The sequence below is a fragment of the Xenopus laevis genome, chromosome 8L (genome assembly GCF_017654675.1).
Source record: "Xenopus laevis strain J_2021 chromosome 8L, Xenopus_laevis_v10.1, whole genome shotgun sequence".
Taxonomy (NCBI): domain Eukaryota; kingdom Metazoa; phylum Chordata; class Amphibia; order Anura; family Pipidae; genus Xenopus; species Xenopus laevis.
The window spans coordinates 7,541,050-7,560,670 of NC_054385.1; the positions used below are offsets into that span (position 1 = coordinate 7,541,050).

At 43.0% G+C, this 19,621-nt stretch overlaps 2 protein-coding genes across 2 annotated transcripts; both read right to left on the bottom strand.

The window, feature by feature from the left end:
- Positions 1–10: 10 nt before the first annotated feature.
- Positions 11–5,753, bottom strand: cel.2.L (carboxyl ester lipase L homeolog). Its single transcript, NM_001086315.2, is given in 11 exon segments — positions 11–277; positions 875–1,072; positions 1,330–1,533; positions 1,752–1,938; positions 2,203–2,320; positions 3,184–3,291; positions 3,945–4,075; positions 4,192–4,389; positions 4,477–4,599; positions 4,789–4,942; positions 5,650–5,753. Coding segments are annotated over 11 exon segments (1,662 nt in total). The 5' UTR covers positions 5,716–5,753; the 3' UTR covers positions 11–102.
- A 1,990-nt stretch (positions 5,754–7,743) lies between these two features.
- Positions 7,744–12,408, bottom strand: cel.1.L (carboxyl ester lipase, gene 1 L homeolog). Its single transcript, NM_001093667.1, is given in 11 exon segments — positions 7,744–7,962; positions 8,176–8,373; positions 8,455–8,658; positions 8,741–8,927; positions 9,673–9,790; positions 9,996–10,103; positions 10,710–10,840; positions 11,036–11,233; positions 11,553–11,675; positions 11,794–11,947; positions 12,336–12,408. Coding segments are annotated over 11 exon segments (1,659 nt in total). The 5' UTR covers positions 12,399–12,408; the 3' UTR covers positions 7,744–7,787.
- Positions 12,409–19,621: the final 7,213 nt, after the last annotated feature.

Consider the following 19,621-nt stretch of genomic DNA (forward strand, 5'->3'; position numbering starts at 1 on the left):
TTCAAGGTGAACAAACAGGTACGTTATCCTTTATTTGTGTATCGCCAACATATTCCATAGCGCATACATGGCAATCCTTTCAGGTTGTGAAATAGATTTGGGTTACGCGTTGGCCATATTACGGTAGGTTTGGGCCCAGAATTTGACATAAGGGGATCGGAGGCTCTGCTTTACGGATTGGTAAGACATCTTGTCGTTGATTTCCAGGTACTGGCCAAGGCGAGTGGTATAAGGCAGCCAAGTGGTGGGGACTTTGGAGGGTCCTTGGCTGGGGTCACTGTAAAAGAAAAGAATATACAGATTACAGAAGGGACAAAAACTGAGCTCTCAAGCTTTGATTATTGCATTCTCACTTCTAGGAGCCTACCTGATGCATTTCATGCTACATTCATTGGTCACATTCCTCGCTGGCATCACAAATTGAAGGGGTCATTTATGAAGACCCCTGGCAGAAGTGCAAGAGCGTGCCCCTTATCGCCCAAGTGAGCAATAAGGGGCACGCTCTTGCACTTCTGCCAGGGGTCTTCGTAAATTTAAAAATTGAATGTGAGGTGTAGAGTGCACCGTTAGTGGGTGCAGACCAACTTTTCCATAGGACAGGTGGTAAGTACAGGGCTCCGTTGTAGCCTGCATCCACCCCTGCTCCCTATGTTGCACGTCTGAATGATGCACAAGTTAAGGGGTAAGGACAGGGGCTGCCTAGATGCCTCCCTCCCCTCATAAATACACCAGTTCCAAATGCAGGCCGCACTGTATTCATGAGGGTAGCTTGCTAGATAGACACGACAGCAGTCGCACGTCTAAGATAATCCCTTTAGAAACTTGGGTAACTATAGTTAAAGTACAAGCAAATGATTCATATTTTACTCCTTACCCAGTTGCAGCAAAGTTGGTCCAATAGGCAATCATGGTAGCAGAGACATCTCTGTCCTTGGGTCTGTAAGCCAATGGTGTCTGGAAGGGTTTCCCAAACACATACTGCAAGTCGTCGGCATGATCGGCTCCCACCCAGTTGGGGTAAATGGGCATACGGGTCGGCAAAGAGAAAACGTAGTTGTAAGTCCGGCCACTTCTGGGGTTAAGAAAGCACAATTGGACTCAGAGCTAAGAAATCTTAAAGGGGCAGCTGACAACCAAAAGCATTGTGTTGTTTTTTTTTTCTGCTTGCATGGAGTACTTCCTGCTAGTCATGCAACATATACATCCTTTGTAGAGTGTTGATATATCAGGAAGTCATTAATCAGTAGAACTAAACTTTAAGAATTATTTTACCAATATGGGGCCTGGCAGTATCTACCCTGGCATTAGTATCTATCTGGAAGCACTTACCGGGCATTCATGGAGTGAAGTGCCAGTGCCTCTTGGGTTGGGACCAAGAAGAGATAATCCGTCTCCAAGTCTATGACTGTTCTTTTCATATTCTCCTGCTCAGGGTTGGGACCCCAGTTAGCCGTGTAAAGGTTGTAGGCAGTTTCCAAGGCACTGGAGATTTTAGTAAGGGTCAAATCCTGCACCAGATTATAGATGTCGGCCCTAGAGATACAAATCAGCATTAGGCCCTTGAAGAATAAGTCTAGGGCCCCAACTCCTCCGGATATCAGAAAAGAACAGAAGGTGGGGATACATGCTGCTAAACAAGGGTGTATCTGGTTTATTTTCCCTTTGTGGCTGGGAGCTGCCATGTTGCTTGTCCTGGGAAATTTATAACAGGCCTGTGAGATACAGAATAGTTACACTTGGCAGGTACTTACTCAGAAATCTTCTGAAGAGGCTTATTGATAACTGGCAAATCGATGCCTGCGAACAAATGTGCGTCCATATTGTTCACGCCCGCCATATAATCCACATCAGCCGCATTGGCAAAGAGATTTCTCGGTTCATCCGGAATGAAATCGCCGTCGATGACCGGGGAGATTCCCAAGTAGTAAACTGCTGGATCTGCGGGGATAAATGGGGCATCACAAACTGATTGGAATCAATATGTATATTATCAGTGTGCTGATTTTAATTTAATTAACTGAATTAGTATTATAAAGGGATCAGGCATATGGAATGTACCACTGCACTGGTATATCCATACTTTTTCATCTCTCTGCACCCCCTGCCTTTATAATTGTCCCTGTAGTCCCATGTCTGAAATGTTCCATCTCACCCTGATCATACTTAGCTCTTGTTTTAACTCCCTGCCAAGCTCACACTTACACTCCATGACAGCCGGGTCCAGTGTGTAGGCTAAAGTGACAGCCTTAGGGTCTGAAATCCGTAAGCAGTTCGCCATAGCCGCTGTGTCGTGCACAGGACATCCAACTTTCTCAGCCACCTGAAACAGGAAAATGTTAAAGGGCTGGTTCACCTTTAAATTAACTTTTAGTATGTTACAGAACGGCTACTTCTAAGCAACTTTTCAATTGGTCTTCATTATTCATTTTAAATAGTTTTTTAATTGTTCTTCTGACTCTTTCCAGCTTTGAAATGGGGGTCACCGACCCCATCTAAAAAAAACAAATGTTCTATAAAGCTACAAATGTATCGTTTTTGCTACTTTTGATGAAATCTATCTTTTCAGGCCTCTCCAATTCATATTCCAGTCTTTTTTTCAAATCAGTGCATGGTTGCTAGGATAATTTGGACCCTAGCAACCAGATGCCTGAAATTGCAAACTGGAGAGCTGCTGAATAAAAAGCTAAATAACTCAAAAACCACAAATCATAAAAAATGGAAACTTGCGAATTGTCTCTGAATGTCATTCTAAAAGTTAATTCCAAGATGAACAACCCTTTTAATTACCATAGAGGCTACAGGCTCATTACTGGGGGCAACTTATCTTGTAAAATGTAGGATTCAGGGTAGAATTAGAATGGGTGTTAGAAAATATTTTCCAAAGCTAAGGGGCGCCATGTCCTGTTTTGGGAGAAATGCCTCCCACCAGAATCTAATAGTCGTATAACACAGAATCGTGCCCTCAAGCTGTTAGGCCAAGGACCAGGAAAGATATTATTCCCTGATACCTTGTTACTAAAAAGGGTGAATATACTAGGGAAAAATGGCATGCATCAAAACACAAGGTTAGTACAGGTTCCAGCACTGCCCCAGTGATAAATGCCCCTCTGCATGCAATGAAGGAGCCTCTAACTCTGCAGTGGGGCAGCTGCTACAAGAGATAAAGCTCATGGCATGTATTACCTTTGTAGTCCAGAAAAGTGGGTTGCTCTGAAGTGCCCAAGGGGACATGCCCACCCCACTCTGGCTGATGGCTCGTTTGATCAGTCCTTTGTTATACGGAGACAGGGTCTGCAAATTACAAATAAAAAATCAAGATGGGTCACACAAGCGAGTCTGGAAATCTAAGCCATAAAGCAGGACAGGACTGCTGTTTACAATGAGGATTGGATAGGATTTGTGCAGCTACTGGGACAGAATGTTCTGTTATACAGATAGCTAGAATCTCAGCTGCCATAAAGCAGGGCAGGACTGCTGCTTACAATGGGGATCAGATAGGATCTGTGCAGCCACTGGGACAGAATGATCTGTTATACAGATAGCTAGAATCTCAGCTGCCATAAAGCAGGACAGGGCTGCTGTTTCCAATGAGCATCAGATAGAATTTATGCAGCCACTGGGGCAGAATGCTCTGTTATACAGATAGATAGAATCTCACCCATAAATCAGGACAGGACTGCTGCTTTGTAAGCCCATTTAACTACACTTCTCTATGAAAGCTTAAAACTACAGCTAGCCTTAATCAACCCTTAATAGTTTATGAATTTAAAAGGAAGCTTGAGCTACTACTGCTAGAATCCTCTGACATAAAATGCTTGGAATTAGCGGTTAACAAGTAGCTAATGAGCTGTGACTCCTAAAGTGAATTAGGTATCATAGGCAATGCTCTGTACCTGAGCTGTGACTCCTAAAGTGAATTAGGTATCATAGGCAATGCTCTGTACCTGAAGAGAGACACTGGCGCCTCCAGCAGACTCCCCAAATATGGTGATGTTATCGGGGTTCCCACCAAACGCGGCAATGTTCCTTTTCACCCAGGCAATGGCCATGTGTTGATCCCACAGTCCATAGTTGCCTGCCCAAGATCAAAGTCATCAGTGCCACCCACATCAAAACCATATATGCCCCATACACCTTCCTTATAGAACCAATATGGGGCTGAATTGTCTTTAACCTATGGTGAACCCTTACCAGGAAGGTTGGAGTCTCCAGTACTCAGAAAGCCCAATGGTCCCAGTCTATAGTTCAAGGTGACCACAATGACATTGCCACGCAGAGCAAGCTCCTCTCCATCGTACAGATAGTTATCTAACACATTGGCCCCCTGAGATGAACCGAGCAAGAAGGCCCCGCCGTAGATCCAAACCATGACTGGTAGGTTGGTGGACACTGGATACAAAAGTCACCCCATATTAGTGTTCTTGGAGCTCATTCCAGCGTAGAAGATTGTACATCTAAAATTCTATAAGGACTGACCTGACGAGCGGGACTGAGGAACCCAGATGTTCAGGTAGAGGCAGTCTAATTCACCACGGACATCTTTTTGGGTTAAGGTGGATTGCAAGCACCGTGGCTTAAAATCTTTGGTCTTTAATGTACCTGAAACATTTAGAACATACAAATCCCTTCTGGCATCAGTTTAATGACATGCCTTCAATTATTAACCATTATTATCCAGTGGAGCTTACAATTTAAGGTCCCTATCACAGTCATACACACTAGTTGCCAAAGAACCTACCCATATATTTTTGGCACGTGGAAGGAACCCGGGGTACTTAAGGGCATTACCTGACCAGCCTGGGTGCTCTTCTGCCTTCTCAAAGGCTTTTGGTGGAGCTGCGAAGGGGATCCCCTTAAAAACATCAATGTAATCTGGGAAGAGGATCCCAATTTTCTTGCTGGTACCTTCTACAAATCCACCCTCCGTGTAAACCACTCCCAGCTGCAAAAGCAAAAGAGATGTTACCAGTAATATAAATCCAAAACCTAAGCAGGGTATGGGCTTTTCAGGAGGTTCTAATACACTGTATTGTACATTAATTGTATACTCAGAACATTCCTCCTCTGTATAAGTGTATTTATACAGAATTATGTTTTTAAATCACCGATATACAAAGACAGAATATGCTTTGTAAGCTATACCTACTCTCTATGGCACCTCCCTCCTGCTATATGTATAAATACAAATATACAGAGAAAAAATGTTCTGGGCACACAATAAGCTAAACCATCATACTGTACTGTCTAAGGGAATCAATATGACACCTCCCTCCTCCCATATGTATAAATACAAATATACAGAGAAGGAATGTTCTGGGCACACAATAAGTTAGACGCTCATACTGTACTGTCTAAGGGAATCAATATGGCACCTCCCACTCCCAGTGCAGAAAAGAGATGGAAACTCCATGCCCTCATGCTTTAGGTTTTCATATATAAATACATTATAGGAGACAAGGTCTCAATGTATTAGCATTCCAATTCTGCAACAGTCATTCAGTGTGACCTCTGGATCAGTTGAAAACATGCATTCTTAAACCAATTCCATTACTGATCTCTAGATATCTCTCATTATAGATCAGTTTGTGGGAAATAAAAAACTAAAATCCTAAAAAGCAACTTGGTTAATCCAGCGCCCTCTGAACTTACTGACGCAGCCTGGGACACTGCCACCAGACTGGCACAAACCAAGGCAAGAGAAGCCCAAAAAGCCATTCTGGTACTGTTCCTGCTCCTAGAGCTCTCCCTAGCCTTGGGAGCACAGATCGAAGTGGGTATATATACTACATATATACATGCCTACAGACAGATCCAGACCAACCCAAGCCAGAACCGCCCATTGAGGCCTTAGCTCTGTGGCAGAAGTAAACAATCACAAGTCTGGCCTTTGCACCAGGCAGGAGAGAAATTTGCAATGAGATATTCAATGGTGGGACCCATTCCATGTGCTCTTTCCCACATGCACACATCTTATCTGGCCCGTGGACTTATCATAGCTAAAATGAGCCTCTGTTTAAAGATCAGAAGCAGCTGTCAACAATGTATGGAGCCCATTTGTATATATATATATATATATATATATATATATATATATATATATATATATATATATATATGAATACAACCAAGCAACAGAATGATGGAAGGGCATCCAACAGCATGGATCTACATCTGGCCTTTTCTAGGAGTCTTGCATGACTATATAGTTTCATTCAGTGGTCCTTGTTGGATTTACTATCCTAATCTTAAATATGAGGAGTGTTCTAGTTAGCCACCCAAGGACAGATCAGCCCTTTTGTGATGTGATACAGAGTAAAATGGGTGCACCATCTTTGTAGAGGCAATATATGTTGTATGATTTTCTACTGAAAATGTGGTCTACTGACAAGTAGACTTGACTGCTACTTGTAGCTTCACACTGGACTTTAGGGACAAGCCAGTTTCAAGGGGTTAGGCTGGATAAAAAACATAATAGATTTGGAAAGGTGAAGGCTGGTTAGTGGTGCCCCTTAGTCCTTAGGTACATTAGTAGCAGATTTTATTTGTTTTTTTTTTTCTGTAGAGCAGGTTAAAGAAATATTTGTATTATTATATACAGGATTGGCTTGAATACTTTCTGAAAGCACAGGCAGCACAAAGCAAGAGGGAGGCGTTCCTTTAGAATACAGAGCACGTGAGAGAATGGTACAATTACTGCCAATGTCAGGCCACAATAAGGGACTGTGGTGGAATGATTTCCACTCTGTCTATCAATCAAAGGGGAACTGACCCAACTTTACCGTCATTGAATTTCTCCTTAAAAAGGAGAATGTAACTCAGACTTACTGGGGGTATGTTAATTTGTTAAAATACACCCAGGGGTCCAAATCACTACTTTTCTACACTAAGCCAGTGCTGCTTTTATCATTCTCCCAGGGGACCCCACATGACACCCCAAGCTGGCACATGCAACCAATAATACAGTTGGAAATTATACAGCAAATGTGACTAGAGTGGTACAGGAGATCCCTGGGAGAGTAAAAGTAGAGGGTGGCATGAGGCTCTGATGGAAATTACCCCTGTCAGTGTGTTTTTGGAGGGGAACTGGTCGGGGGGTAGACACACCACAGTGACTGAGTTTGCTTGTCCTTTACGTTCCCAATATCCATGGTCTATATATGAACCAATAAAACCAATGAAACACAGCTACTGTACGTGTATCAGTTATTATTTAATGATACTTCAACTGCCAACTGTGCTGGGAAACAACTGCCAAACCGATTCATCTCATCCTAATCATGTGCGGAGAAAGATTGAATATTCATTCAAACAAAATTGCAAATTCCTTCATTTCAGCCTGGCGGTGCATGAATAATATGCACATTTATTACCTAAAACATTCACATATTCAGCCGTGAAAGGGATTGCGGGCAAATCGTATTTAACATGAGGGCAGTTTGTAAGAGGGATCTGTCGACTGTAGCATATTCATCAGTTTTCAAAAGGAAGTAAATAGTTTCCAATAGTTGCCAATAAACCATCCATTAACCAACATGGTGCATTGGCAGATAAAACCTCTCCCGTTCCAGAACAAGCTTGAATATACAATAGGCCGGGCATGGCACGGGATCATATACCTAGTACAACAATCTTTGCTTCATACAATATGAATATTACTGCCAGCTTTAGATGGCAATTTGTTTCAATGAAAGCAGGCAGTCATCTCCTGCAACTTCTAAACGTCATAGATAAAAACACTGGATAAAAGCCACCAAAAAATATCTTTAATAAGCAGCCAATGTAACCAGTTATGCATTTGGCAAATCTATATACGTTTGCGCCCAGAATTTGACATAAGAAGAACGCAGGCTCTGCTTCATGGATTGGTAGTTTATCTTGTTGTTGATTTCCAGGTATTGCCCATTCTCAGTTGAGTAGGCGAGCCAGGGGGTAGGGACACTGGATTCGCCTGTATTGGGGTCTCTGTAAAGCAGAGATGGGGAGAACAAGGTGTTATGGTGGTGGGATAATGAAACTTCACAACTGTATTTGAAATTGTATTTGTTATTTCTAAACATTCATACCGCTTCCCATCTGTTCTGAGCACTTCCTGTTACTCCTTACCCAAAATGTACTCCTTACCCAGAATTGACTCTTTACTCGGAATTTACACTGTACACAGAATTTACTCCTTACCCAGTGGCGGCAAAGTTGGTCCAATAAGCGATCATGTACTGGGCCACATCTCTGTCTTTGGGTCTGTAAGCCAGCGGAGTGGAGAATGGTTTCCCAAACATATACTGAAGATCTTCTGCATGGTCAGCTCCCACCCAGTTGGGGTAAACGGGCATGCGGGTTGGGTGGTTAAACAAATAGCTGTAGGTCTTGGCGCCCCTGTGTGTAGCAAAAGTAGTAATGTAGGTACATAGACATTGATAAGGATGGTAAACTGCGCCCATTGGGTTGGTCACTTACTTGGAGTTCTGGAAGTGCAGGGCCAGAGCCTCTTGAGTGGCAGCCAGGAAGATATAGTCAGTTTCCACTTCAACAACCGTCCTCTTCATATCCTCTTGACTGGGACTGGCCCCCCAGCCAGCGGTGTAAAGATTGTATGCAATATCTAGTGCCGGTAACCCTTTGGATAGGGTCAAGCCCTGCACCACTTTCTGTACCTGTTCACTGTGACCCAAAAGTCCCAGTCGGTTAGAATGTCCATACATTATAATGCATTAAAGGGAAGGGAAGACATCAATGCACTTACACACTGATTTTGTGGAGAGGCTGGTTTATAGCAGGCAAATCAATGCCGGCAAATAAATGTCCATCCATGTTGTTTACTCCTGCGATGTAGTCGACCCCAGCTGCATTGGAGAAGAGGTTCCTCGGCTCGTCTGGGATGAAATCTCCGTCTATGACCGGTGAGTAGGCCAAGTAATGGACTAAAGGATCTACAAGGAGAAAAAGGACAAGGTCTTAAACTGCATCTCCAAGTTCATCTCTCTCAGAGGTCAGAGACTCAGAGCCAAGACCCCTGTAATCAAGACATCAATGAGACTTGTATTTTCCAAAATACTATAGCAATATAGAATAAAATACTACAGAGATACAATAAAACTATGGCAGCATGGGTATTTCCCTGTACTAAGCACAATTCAGCAGGAACAGTCCCCTAAGTTTGCTCATAGTCTGTCCAGAGAGATCCCATAAAGCTATGACAGCTTAGGTATTCCCTGTACTAAGCACAATTCAGCAGGAACAGCCCTTACGTTTGCTCATAGTCTGTACAGAGAGATACAATAAAACTATAGCAGCATAGATATTTCCCTGTACTAAGCACAATTCAGCAGGAACAGTCCCCTAATTTTGCTTATATTCTGTACACAGAGATCCCTTAAAACTAAGGCAGCATAGGTATTCCACTGTACTAAGCACAATTCAGCAGGAACAGTCCCCTAAGTTTGCTTATAGTTTGTACACAGAGATCCCATAAAAATATGGCAGCATAGGTATTCCTCTGTACTAAGCACAATTCAGCAGGAACAGCCCCTAAGTTTGCTTATAGTCTGTACAGAGAGATCCCATGAAACTATGGCATCATAGGTGTTCCCCTGTACTAAGCACAATTCTGCAGGAACATCAAAATTTTTCTTCCACATTATATGAACAAGCACTGTGTTATTAAATTGTACTTACATTCAAGATTGACCAGTTGCAGATGATAGGCTAAGGTGAGGGCTCCCGGGTCTGTGTTTCGCAAGCAGGTTGCCAGCTCTGCCGTATTATTCACAGGGCACCCAACCTTTGATGCCAGCTGCAACAGAGAGGGATTGGTTGTTGGGTTGACAGCTTTAAAAAAAACAGCAAATGAACTTTTTCCCAGCATGCCTAGTGCTTTTACTTGACCACAGGACAAATGTTGTACTATATATTCTGTAAAACAAACGGGATTGCAAGCTCTACAACCAGGGGAGATGAAAACATCAATTGCTTAACAATTAAAATGGAGCAATAGTTACCACTTTGGCCCACCGGAGAGGGTCCCGCTGAATGGCCCATGGGCACAGTCCTACGCCACTCTGGCTGATAGCCCGCTTAATCAGTCCCACGTTGTAAGGTGTCAAAGTCTGCAGTGTACAAAGGAAACACAACATGAGAATATATCATGACCATATATCATGGCACGGTATTCAGACATAACATATAACCTGGTTTTAAAAACTGTAGTTTCCATCAATCAATTTTTTCCTATATGAAGAAGAATAGATTATTCTTTTAGCCCCAGAATTCTTTTTATTTGATGGTTGCAGATCAGACTGGGGTGTATGTGAGGCCCACCAGGCTGGTACCCCAGGAGCCCCCACTGGGGCCCAAGCAAACCATTTCCCCACCTATGTGCCCTTTCTACTTCTTTTGCAGTGATTGGGGGAGGGTAGGTGTGTAGCGGCAGGGACCTCCGGTTTTTAGCCCAGTGTCCTGCCGGCCTAGGCCGACCCTGGATGGAGGCAAATATCTCCAGAAATGTGGAACAGAAATGGATGCTAAATTAGCCTCAGAATATATGGTATAGTAGGACTACATACATATACATATTGCATATAATTGCATATAATTTTTTTGAATTTTTGATAAATGTTTCTCTTATTTGAATGATAATTAGTGTAATCTGAACTGTGCATCTGATATTTCACTTTTGGACCCTCTCAGGCTCAGCAAACAAATGGGTTATATACCTGCAGAGAAACGCTGGCAGCTCCCGCGGACTCTCCAAATATGGTCATGTTGTTTGGGTCCCCACCAAATGCTGCAATGTTCCTCTTTACCCAGGCGATGGCCATGTGCTGATCCCACAGTCCATAGTTACCTTTTTTAAAATGAGCAATAATTAAAGTTGTGATTGCTGCAAATACATATTAAGGGTGCCTTCGGCCCACCACCAGTTCTTGAAGCTGAACAGGGCTGTAAAGGGAATAAACCTATACAAGCACGGGTACTCCCCTGTACTAAGAGCTATAACCAATGCACATAATAAATGCTGGCATTTAAACATAAATAGTACCTGGGGCATTGGAGTCGCCAGTGCTGAGAAATCCCAAAGGTCCAACTCGGTAATTGAAGGTGACTACAATGACCTTGCCCCGCATGGCAACTTCTTCACCGTCATACAGATAGTTGTCCAAAAAGTTGGCTCCTTGACCACTGCCAAGTAAAAATCCCCCTCCGAAGATCCAGATCATGACGGGGAGATTTGTGGACACTAAAAGAAAAAGAAAATACTTTCAAGAAAGGCTTGGGTGTACACTACAATGTTGATCCAGGCGGAGTCTGACCACCAAGGAGGCAGTTGGGATCAGGTTCTTTGCTGGCCCTCAGTCCAACATTAAACAATTAGACTTCTAAAGATCCCAAAATCTTAAATGTTTTTATGTTTCGGTTTGTGCGTAGTGAAAGCCCATAACAGTAAGTTAACCCCAAAATAACATTTATTTAGAATGTACATATCTAAAGTATAGCATATTACAACCACATTTTGTAGCAGAGTAAAAACTCAAAAACCCTACTGCCACACTAATTACCTGCAGAGCGGGTCTGAGGTACCCAGATGTTCAGATAGAGACAATCAACACTTCCAAAAACATTGTCTTGGGTGATGGTGGCTTGCAAACAGCGCGGCTTGTAGTCTTTTGCCTTCAGGGTACCTGAGTAAGGGAAGCAGTATGTAACACTAATGATTATTTGCATTCACTTGCTACTGGAACACCGGCTTAGTGTTCCCTGCTTGAGATAGTGTTACCCTAATATGTTAAATAATATTACCTGACCATCCCGGATGCTTCTCTGCTTTTTCAAAGGTCTTGGGTGGAGCAGCAAAAGGGATCCCTTTGAAAATATCAATGTAGTCAGGGAAGAGAGTCCCAATCTTCTTATTGGTTCCTTCAACAAATCCGCCCTCGGTGTGAACGATGCCAAGCTGCAAAAAAACAAAACAAATAATAATAAAGACATTGGGAAGTATCAAGGAGTAGATCAGTAGATTTCAGACCTATGATTGGCTGTTTGTGATGGCCTCCTCCCAATAGATATTGTCCAATGTGCCTACCCAAATGGAGGAGCCAGAACAAGGGAATCTTGAAAGAAGAAAGATAGAGCTATGAGTTCCCTCTGCCGTAGGACAGGATACCTGGAAGAGAGGGAACTCATAGCTCTATGCATTAAAAGTGGTGTCAGCAGGCCAAGGTAGTTGGTCAAGCAGCAATGCTGAAACTGGACCACCATGTAATTGGTAAATACAACTCTACTGAGCCCTTGAGTAACACAAGATCCATAGTTTGGCTGGAGGGGATGGATTCCAACCTTACCGTTTTAGCATGTGCCACTACCAGGCACATGAATGCCAGGGTGAGAGTTGCCCACAACGCCATTGCTTCTGCTTTTGGATCTCCAGTACACCAGTGCTTTTTTACCTGTATATATACATGGGACTGGTCTTTGGCAGCAATCCTATTGCTAGGGATGCATCTGTGCCAGGAACAAGATAAATATGGTCCTTAGCCCTGCCAAAGCAGTGCCAAACTAGCTGATGTGGCAGTGGGAAGCTCCACAGCTGTACTCACTTCACAGATGGACAAGTGGCCATGAAAATAATGACCATGCAGCAATGTCCTTATGTTATCTTGATCATATCAGGCAAGTAAATGAGCCTGTGTGGATCTTGCATCAAAGTCTTGTAAAGTTTTATGCCCCCCAGGTTACTTGCAGCACAAGTAGTTTCATTATTAGTACCATGGGTGTAAGTATTGTGGACTCCCTACATAGCCCAAGAGGGGTGGTTGAGCAGAGCTCAATAAATGTATTCTCTATAGAGATATAAACCTTTATTTAGGTAATGATGTGTAAGGAACAAACTGCTGGTGACTGGGGGAAATGGGATTTAAGGTAAGAAATGGATGGCTAAATTTGGCCCTGGGGTAATGTTTCTGAAGACCTCACTAAGAACAATACCAGCTTATTGGATTTTTACAGGTGGGGGTGTCAATCTGGCATCACATGAGACTTGTAGTTTGGCTTTAGAAGATAATTTTCTCTCCACTTTGCACAAGAAAGACAAGACTGATAGGGAGTCAACATGTACTTTAAACAGATGGACCCATCTCTGGGGAAAGATCTGCCCTTTAAGGGATCAAAAGTTTGGTCTTAGGACCTCTCATTTCCAAGGGAAGTGCAGGTGATATGAAGACATCAATTGAAATTGCAGGAAAGGTTCCAATATCAGCACAGAAGCGCCCGCCATGTTAAGGAATGAACAACAGGATCGAGTCATTCATTATTTTTTTTACCGTTTTCCTTCTTCTTCTGACTCATTTCAGCTTTCAAATGGGGGTCACTGACCCCATCTAAAAAAAATGCTCTGTAAGGCTACAAATGTATTGTTATTGCTACATTTTATTCCTCATCTTTCTATTCAGGCCTCTCCTATTCCTATTCCAGTCTCTTATTAAAATCAGTGCATGGTTGCTAGGGGAATTTGTACCCTAGCAACCAGATTGCTGAAATTGCAAACTGGCGAGCTGCTGAATAAAAAGCTAAATAACTCAAAAACCTCAAATAATAAAAAGTGAAAACCAATTACAAATTGTCTCAGAATATCCCTCTCTACATCATACTAACAGTTAATTTGAAGGTGAACAATCCATTTAATTGATAGAAGGCCTGCTGGGGGTATTGCTTGCATCATTCTGGGTTAACACACCTGATATTGGGAATTCTTACAGCCCCATGGGATATAATATGACATTCTAGAACACAATGTCCCTGGCTGGGCCACATGGGCATCCACAGATAGGGGCAAGGATAAAGGATATTCTCCTGCCATATGTAAATATATTGTTTTGTTCTTTTTTACATGAACACATTTCTTAAAATTACCATTAAAAACCTGAAATACATTTATAAAAGGCTTACATGTAATGGTCCGCACCCCTTCAAATAATGGACCGTCCCAATGCCTGTTCTACAGCTCAGAGCAGCAGTCTGGTTTAGTCCTGCCCCTTCTTCTATGAGAAGCTTCCTGTTCCTCACCTCTGTGAGGAATTAGTTCTGCCTCTTCCTTCTGTGAGAAGCTTCCTGTTCCTCAACTGTGTGAGGAATGAGAGAATCTTCTCCTGATGAAGCAGCTTGTTTCCCAGAGTGTAAATCTGTCAGGTGTGTTTAGCTTAGAGTGTGAGTGCCAGTGTGTACAGTATGTGTGTGTCAGTGCCAGTGTCTGTGTGTGTCTGTGTGTAAGAACGTGTGACAGACTGTGTGTGAGTTATAGAGACTATAATGAGCCTGTGTATAGCTGTGTAACTACATTCATTATTCAGTCTTATAGGTACAGGTTGTCTGTGGGTTTGGCCTACAACCATTTGTCACACAGCACATTAACCCCTACAGTTCTTTGCCCCTGCTGCTCCATGGAATCCCCCACCTATCCATGTCATACCTCCCAACATTTTGGAAATAAAAAGAGGGACAAAGAGATTCGATCGTGCTGAAATGGGCTTGACCACGCACATTTTTGTGGCCACTCCCCCTAATTACCATGTTCATTTTACAAAATTTGGCAGGTTATGAAAGTTTGAACATATTTCTGTGATTTTTATGTGTTATTACAGTTTTGCTAATGAAGGTGAATTGCCCTATAATAAGCTGCAAGTCACAGTTTCCCTAAAGCTGGCCATAGATGCAAAGATCCGATCGTACGAATCATCGTACGATCGGACTTTCCCATCTCCCGACCCGCCACTAACCATTCAGATCAAAGTCTTACCAGTCAGATTAGTTAAAGAACAGATCAGCCGATGTTCTGCCCCTGACAGCAATCGTACGATATCTATGTCCAACCAAAGCTGGTGACAGTCTCCCACTGAAAATTGTACGATCGGCAATACACGCAGAGATATTATCGGCAGCCGACAGAAATTTTCTAACCTGTCCGATCGACCAAATGACCGATCTCCGCCGGACGAAAAATGTCGGGACTCTCTACACACGTTCCGAAAATCGTACGAATCGAGGATTCGTACGATCAGATCTTTGCGTCTATGGCCAGCTTTAGAGACCTGCTAAATTGTTACAATTGTTACTCTGCTAATCTTAAATTGCTACAAATGTATCAAAGTGCACCTGCCACGTATTCTGGGCTCTCTGCCAAAAGCCAATTTCATTTCTGAAACTTTGTATCTTTTTCTGGCTGTTCAGTGCAGGGAACAAAGCAGCTTTCCCCTAGACTGAAATGGAATGTATAAAAATATATTCTATGCTAGTGACATTGTGTTGTGCACAATCCTTCCTGCTCTTGTTACTCTACTTTATGTACAGTACAACCCACATTTTTAATTTTTTCAGCGGACCAGAAAAAATGGTGTAAAGTCAGGGAAATGTGTTATGCATTATATATTGGTGGGACCACAAAAAATGGTATAACATACAGAAAAAGTTAAAATGAGGGTATGTAAAATGGAGGCATCACTGTATGTATCCAGCTGTAACTAGGACTCTAGAGGGAATAACATTCGACAAACCACTGGCTAATAATTGTGCTTAGAGAAAGTAGAAAAGACCGACAAGTGCTGTCCTGGCAAACAACGAGTTTGTGTCACTAACAGAATGGCAATGCTATACATGTGCAACACTTACTACTTTATGTATTTATAGAAAAGCTGTTGTTAGGTTTGTGTGGAAACCAAAATATGGGTATAAGTAATTTATGTAATAATGTTTCTTCCTTGCCCCCCTATGCAGGGCCATTCCAGGAATAATAATAATAATAAAAACCTTGATTAAATCTGACCAAGTGCAAGGGCAGCGAGTTTGCTGAGCCGATAGGAGCCAAGGCTAAAGCTCACAGCAGTTCAGTACACACAGGTTATCCTGTAGCTCACACACCTGTTCCAGTACATTCTGCTTCCTGGGATGCAACAGATGGGAAGGAGTTGGCTTTGGGGGGGGGGGTTGTAAACAATATCTGGGTTTATTTAAAGGGACCCTAAGGGGTTTTTCTGTAAATATAACAAATGGCCATTTTTTTATCTGCATTTATGGGGGTCAGCGCCGGATTTACATAGTAGACGCCCGTAGGCCTGCTGTAGTTCGTCACCACCGTTCCCTACCCTTTATTCATGCAAATTTCTCTTCCAGGTGTCTGTGGGACACAGGGGCCAGATGTAATCAAACCAAGTCTAGTATGACAGGGATACCATATTGAGTTTACATCCACCCCTCCTCCTCGCTTCTTCATGTCCAGGGTTCCAATCGAACCTCAGAAGTAGAGAGCCTATCTCACAGTAGTTGCCAATCTGAAAGAGAAAGTTATCACCCCTGTACCACAAAAAGAAAGATTTCGAGGGTTCTACTCAAACATTTTTATTGTACCAAAGAAAGACGGATCCTATCGACCAATATTGGACCTAAAACAGCTCAATACATTCATCAGACCCGTAAGGTTCAAAATGGAATCTCTACAATCTGTCATCACAGGGATGAAACACAACGAATTACTGGCCTCTCTAGACATTCGAGATGCATACTTACACAGCCCGATTTTTAAGGTTTGCCTTCGGCAGACAACATTTCCAGTTTGAGACCCTTCCATTTGGCCTGACATCAGCACCTTGAGTGTTTACAAAAGGTGATGACAGCAGCAGTGGCGATACTCAGAATACATGGTATATCGATCACTCCATACCTCGACGATATACTCCTAAAGGCACCATCCATACAGGAAGCCCACACCACAGTCACAGTATCCCAGACATTACTCATCTTGGACAACCTGGGTTGGCTCATCAACAAAAGGAATTCCGACCTCATTCCAAGTCCACGCCTTACCTTCCTAGGCATGATATTCGATACCACTCTCCAAAGAGTATTCCTACCTCAGGACAGGATAACCAACATCCAAAAGTTGACAAGACAACTCTTGAACGAAAAACGCATCCCAGTCCGCTTTGCCATGAAAGTACTAGGGTCCATGGTAGCATCTATGGAGGCGGTTCCCTTTGCTCAATACCACCTCAGGGAACTACAGTGGAACATCCTGTCACAATGGAACTGCACCAACCTCTCCCAGAGGATAGTACTCTCCCCACAGACAAGGGTATCCCTAACTTGGTGGTTACGCCTCTCCAATCTATCCAAGGGACGATCCCTCAAAGAACCGCAATGGCTAATTCTCACCACGGATGCCAGCCTAAAGGGCTGGGGAGCGGTATGGCAGTCCCAGACAACTCAAGGACTTTGGTCTCAAACAGAAGCTCGTCTCCACATAAATGTCCTGGAACTGAGAGCTGTGAGACTAGCCTTACTCCACTGGCATTTGCAGATGAAGGATCGAGACATAAGAGTACAATCCGACAACGCCATCACAGTAGCTTATCTCAATCATCAAGGGGGCACTCGCAGCTGCCAAGCCCTTCAGGAAGTTGGGTACATCTCCTCTTGGGTGGAGAAAATCAACACTTGCCTATCAGCAGTCTACATACCAGGTCTAGACAACTGGCAGGCAGACTTCCTCAGTCGACAGACTCTAGACCCGGGCGAGAGGTACATAAGGATGTCTTTCTAGCTATCACCTAAAAGTGGGGCATGCTGGAAATAGACCTGATGGCATCACGCTCAAACAGACAAGTTCCAAGATTCATGGCTCGTTACAGAGACCCTCTTGCTCTGACTGCCGACGTGTTCACGGCACCCTGGACGTTCTAGCTAGGGTATGTGTTCCCTCTGATTCCTCTTCTACCAATAGTAATAAGAAAAATTCAAAGAGAAAAGTGTACAGTAATTCTCATAGCACCACATTGACCACGCAGAGCGTGGTTCTCAGAGCTGATCAACCTAGCAAGAGACAACCTGTGGACCTTGCCCACACGACCGGATGTCCAATCCAGGAATGTTGAATTTGACGGCATGGATGTTGAAACCCTAGTCCTACGGAATAAGGGAAGTCCCTCAACTGCTTCAATTTCTGCAAGAGGGCCTAGACAATGGGCTCACACCAGGTTCACTAAAAGTATCCACCCTGTCCATCATTTTCCAAAGAAAACTTGCTAATCTCCCAGATATCCATACCTTCTTACAAGGAGCCATACATATTGCTCCACCATATCGAGAACCACTTCCCCCATGGGACCTCAACTTGATACTTCGAGCATTACAAGGGCCACCCTTCGAACCACTGGCATCAATACCGCTTCCGTGGCTAACTTGGAAGGTGGTTTTTCTCAAAGCTTTCTCTTCAGCACGCAGAGTATCTGAACTGGGAGCCCTCTCCTGCCAATCTCCATTCCTGGTTTTTCACTCGGACAGAGCAGTACTCCGTACAAACCTTTCCTTCATTCCAAAAGTGGTTTCCGAATTCCACATCAACCAAGACATTACCATTCACTCCTTTTGCCCACACCCACAATCATCACGGGAGAGGGCACTTCATTCCCTGGATCCAGTAAGAGCACTCAAATTCTACCTAGATCACACGGAAAGTCCTCCATCTTATTTGTGTTGCTATCTGGAGCACACAAGGGATCTCCAGCGTCAAAGACCACAATCTCTAGGTGGATTCAAGAGACCATTCGCAAAACTTATGTGGCAGAGGGAAGAACTCATTTATTGCTATTGTTGCTTTTTATTACTTCTCTTTCTATTCTGCCCCTTTCCTATTCATATTCCAGTCTCTTATTCAAAGCAATGCATGGTTACTATCAAAGTCAAAACCACAAATAATAACAAATGAAAACCAATTGCAAATTGCCTTAGAATATCACTGTCTACATCATACTATAAGTTAATTTAAAGACGAACAACCGGAGTAGCAACCTAAAATAATACAGAATTGGGGTGGACTAGTACAAGAGCTTCTGGGATGTCACAGCGAATATGTTAAGTTAATTTTAATTGGATGTCGGCTTGGAAGATGTTATTCAATGATAATGTTGGAATTGTCATATTTACATAAGGAAAGAATTTAATTATTAGGTTGTTCAATCAGTCAGTAATTCTGACATTTCTCACTGTATGTTTGGCCATTAGAGGCAGCTGACAGCACACATAGTCTGATCATTGCTACACACAAGAGGGGCTCAGCCCCTAGTGAATTTGGTATAATTAACATGATCATGTTTGCCTTCAGAGTAATCCTTCTTGTTATATAAATGCAAATGTCTTCACACCTTTCATTCCAAGCTAGAGAAGAACACGCTTGAATATTAACATTGAAAATTAGAAAGTTATGTGATTTTGGGGGGGAAAACCTGAAGCTTCTGCAGGCCACAACAGTAAAGAGATAGCTATCAACAATTATTAGACAGGGTTCGGCTGCTTGAATCCAGATGGGTTTCCAGTATCCAAAATAGCAGATGGGGTTAAGCAAGTGGGATAAAGAAGAACTTTCACAGGGTGAAACTGAGCCATGTCATAAGGTCTCTGCCAGTCAGGATATTATTATTAATATTATTTCGACCCTAGCTGTGAGGGCAGATAGTGTGTTGAGACAATATGATCTAAGGGTAAAGGTTACCGCTCTAATTCTGTATGCTGTACACCTGCCTATGTGTGCTGTACATAGGGGACACAGTTAATGTACACTCTGGGAAATCAAGACTAAAGTTGC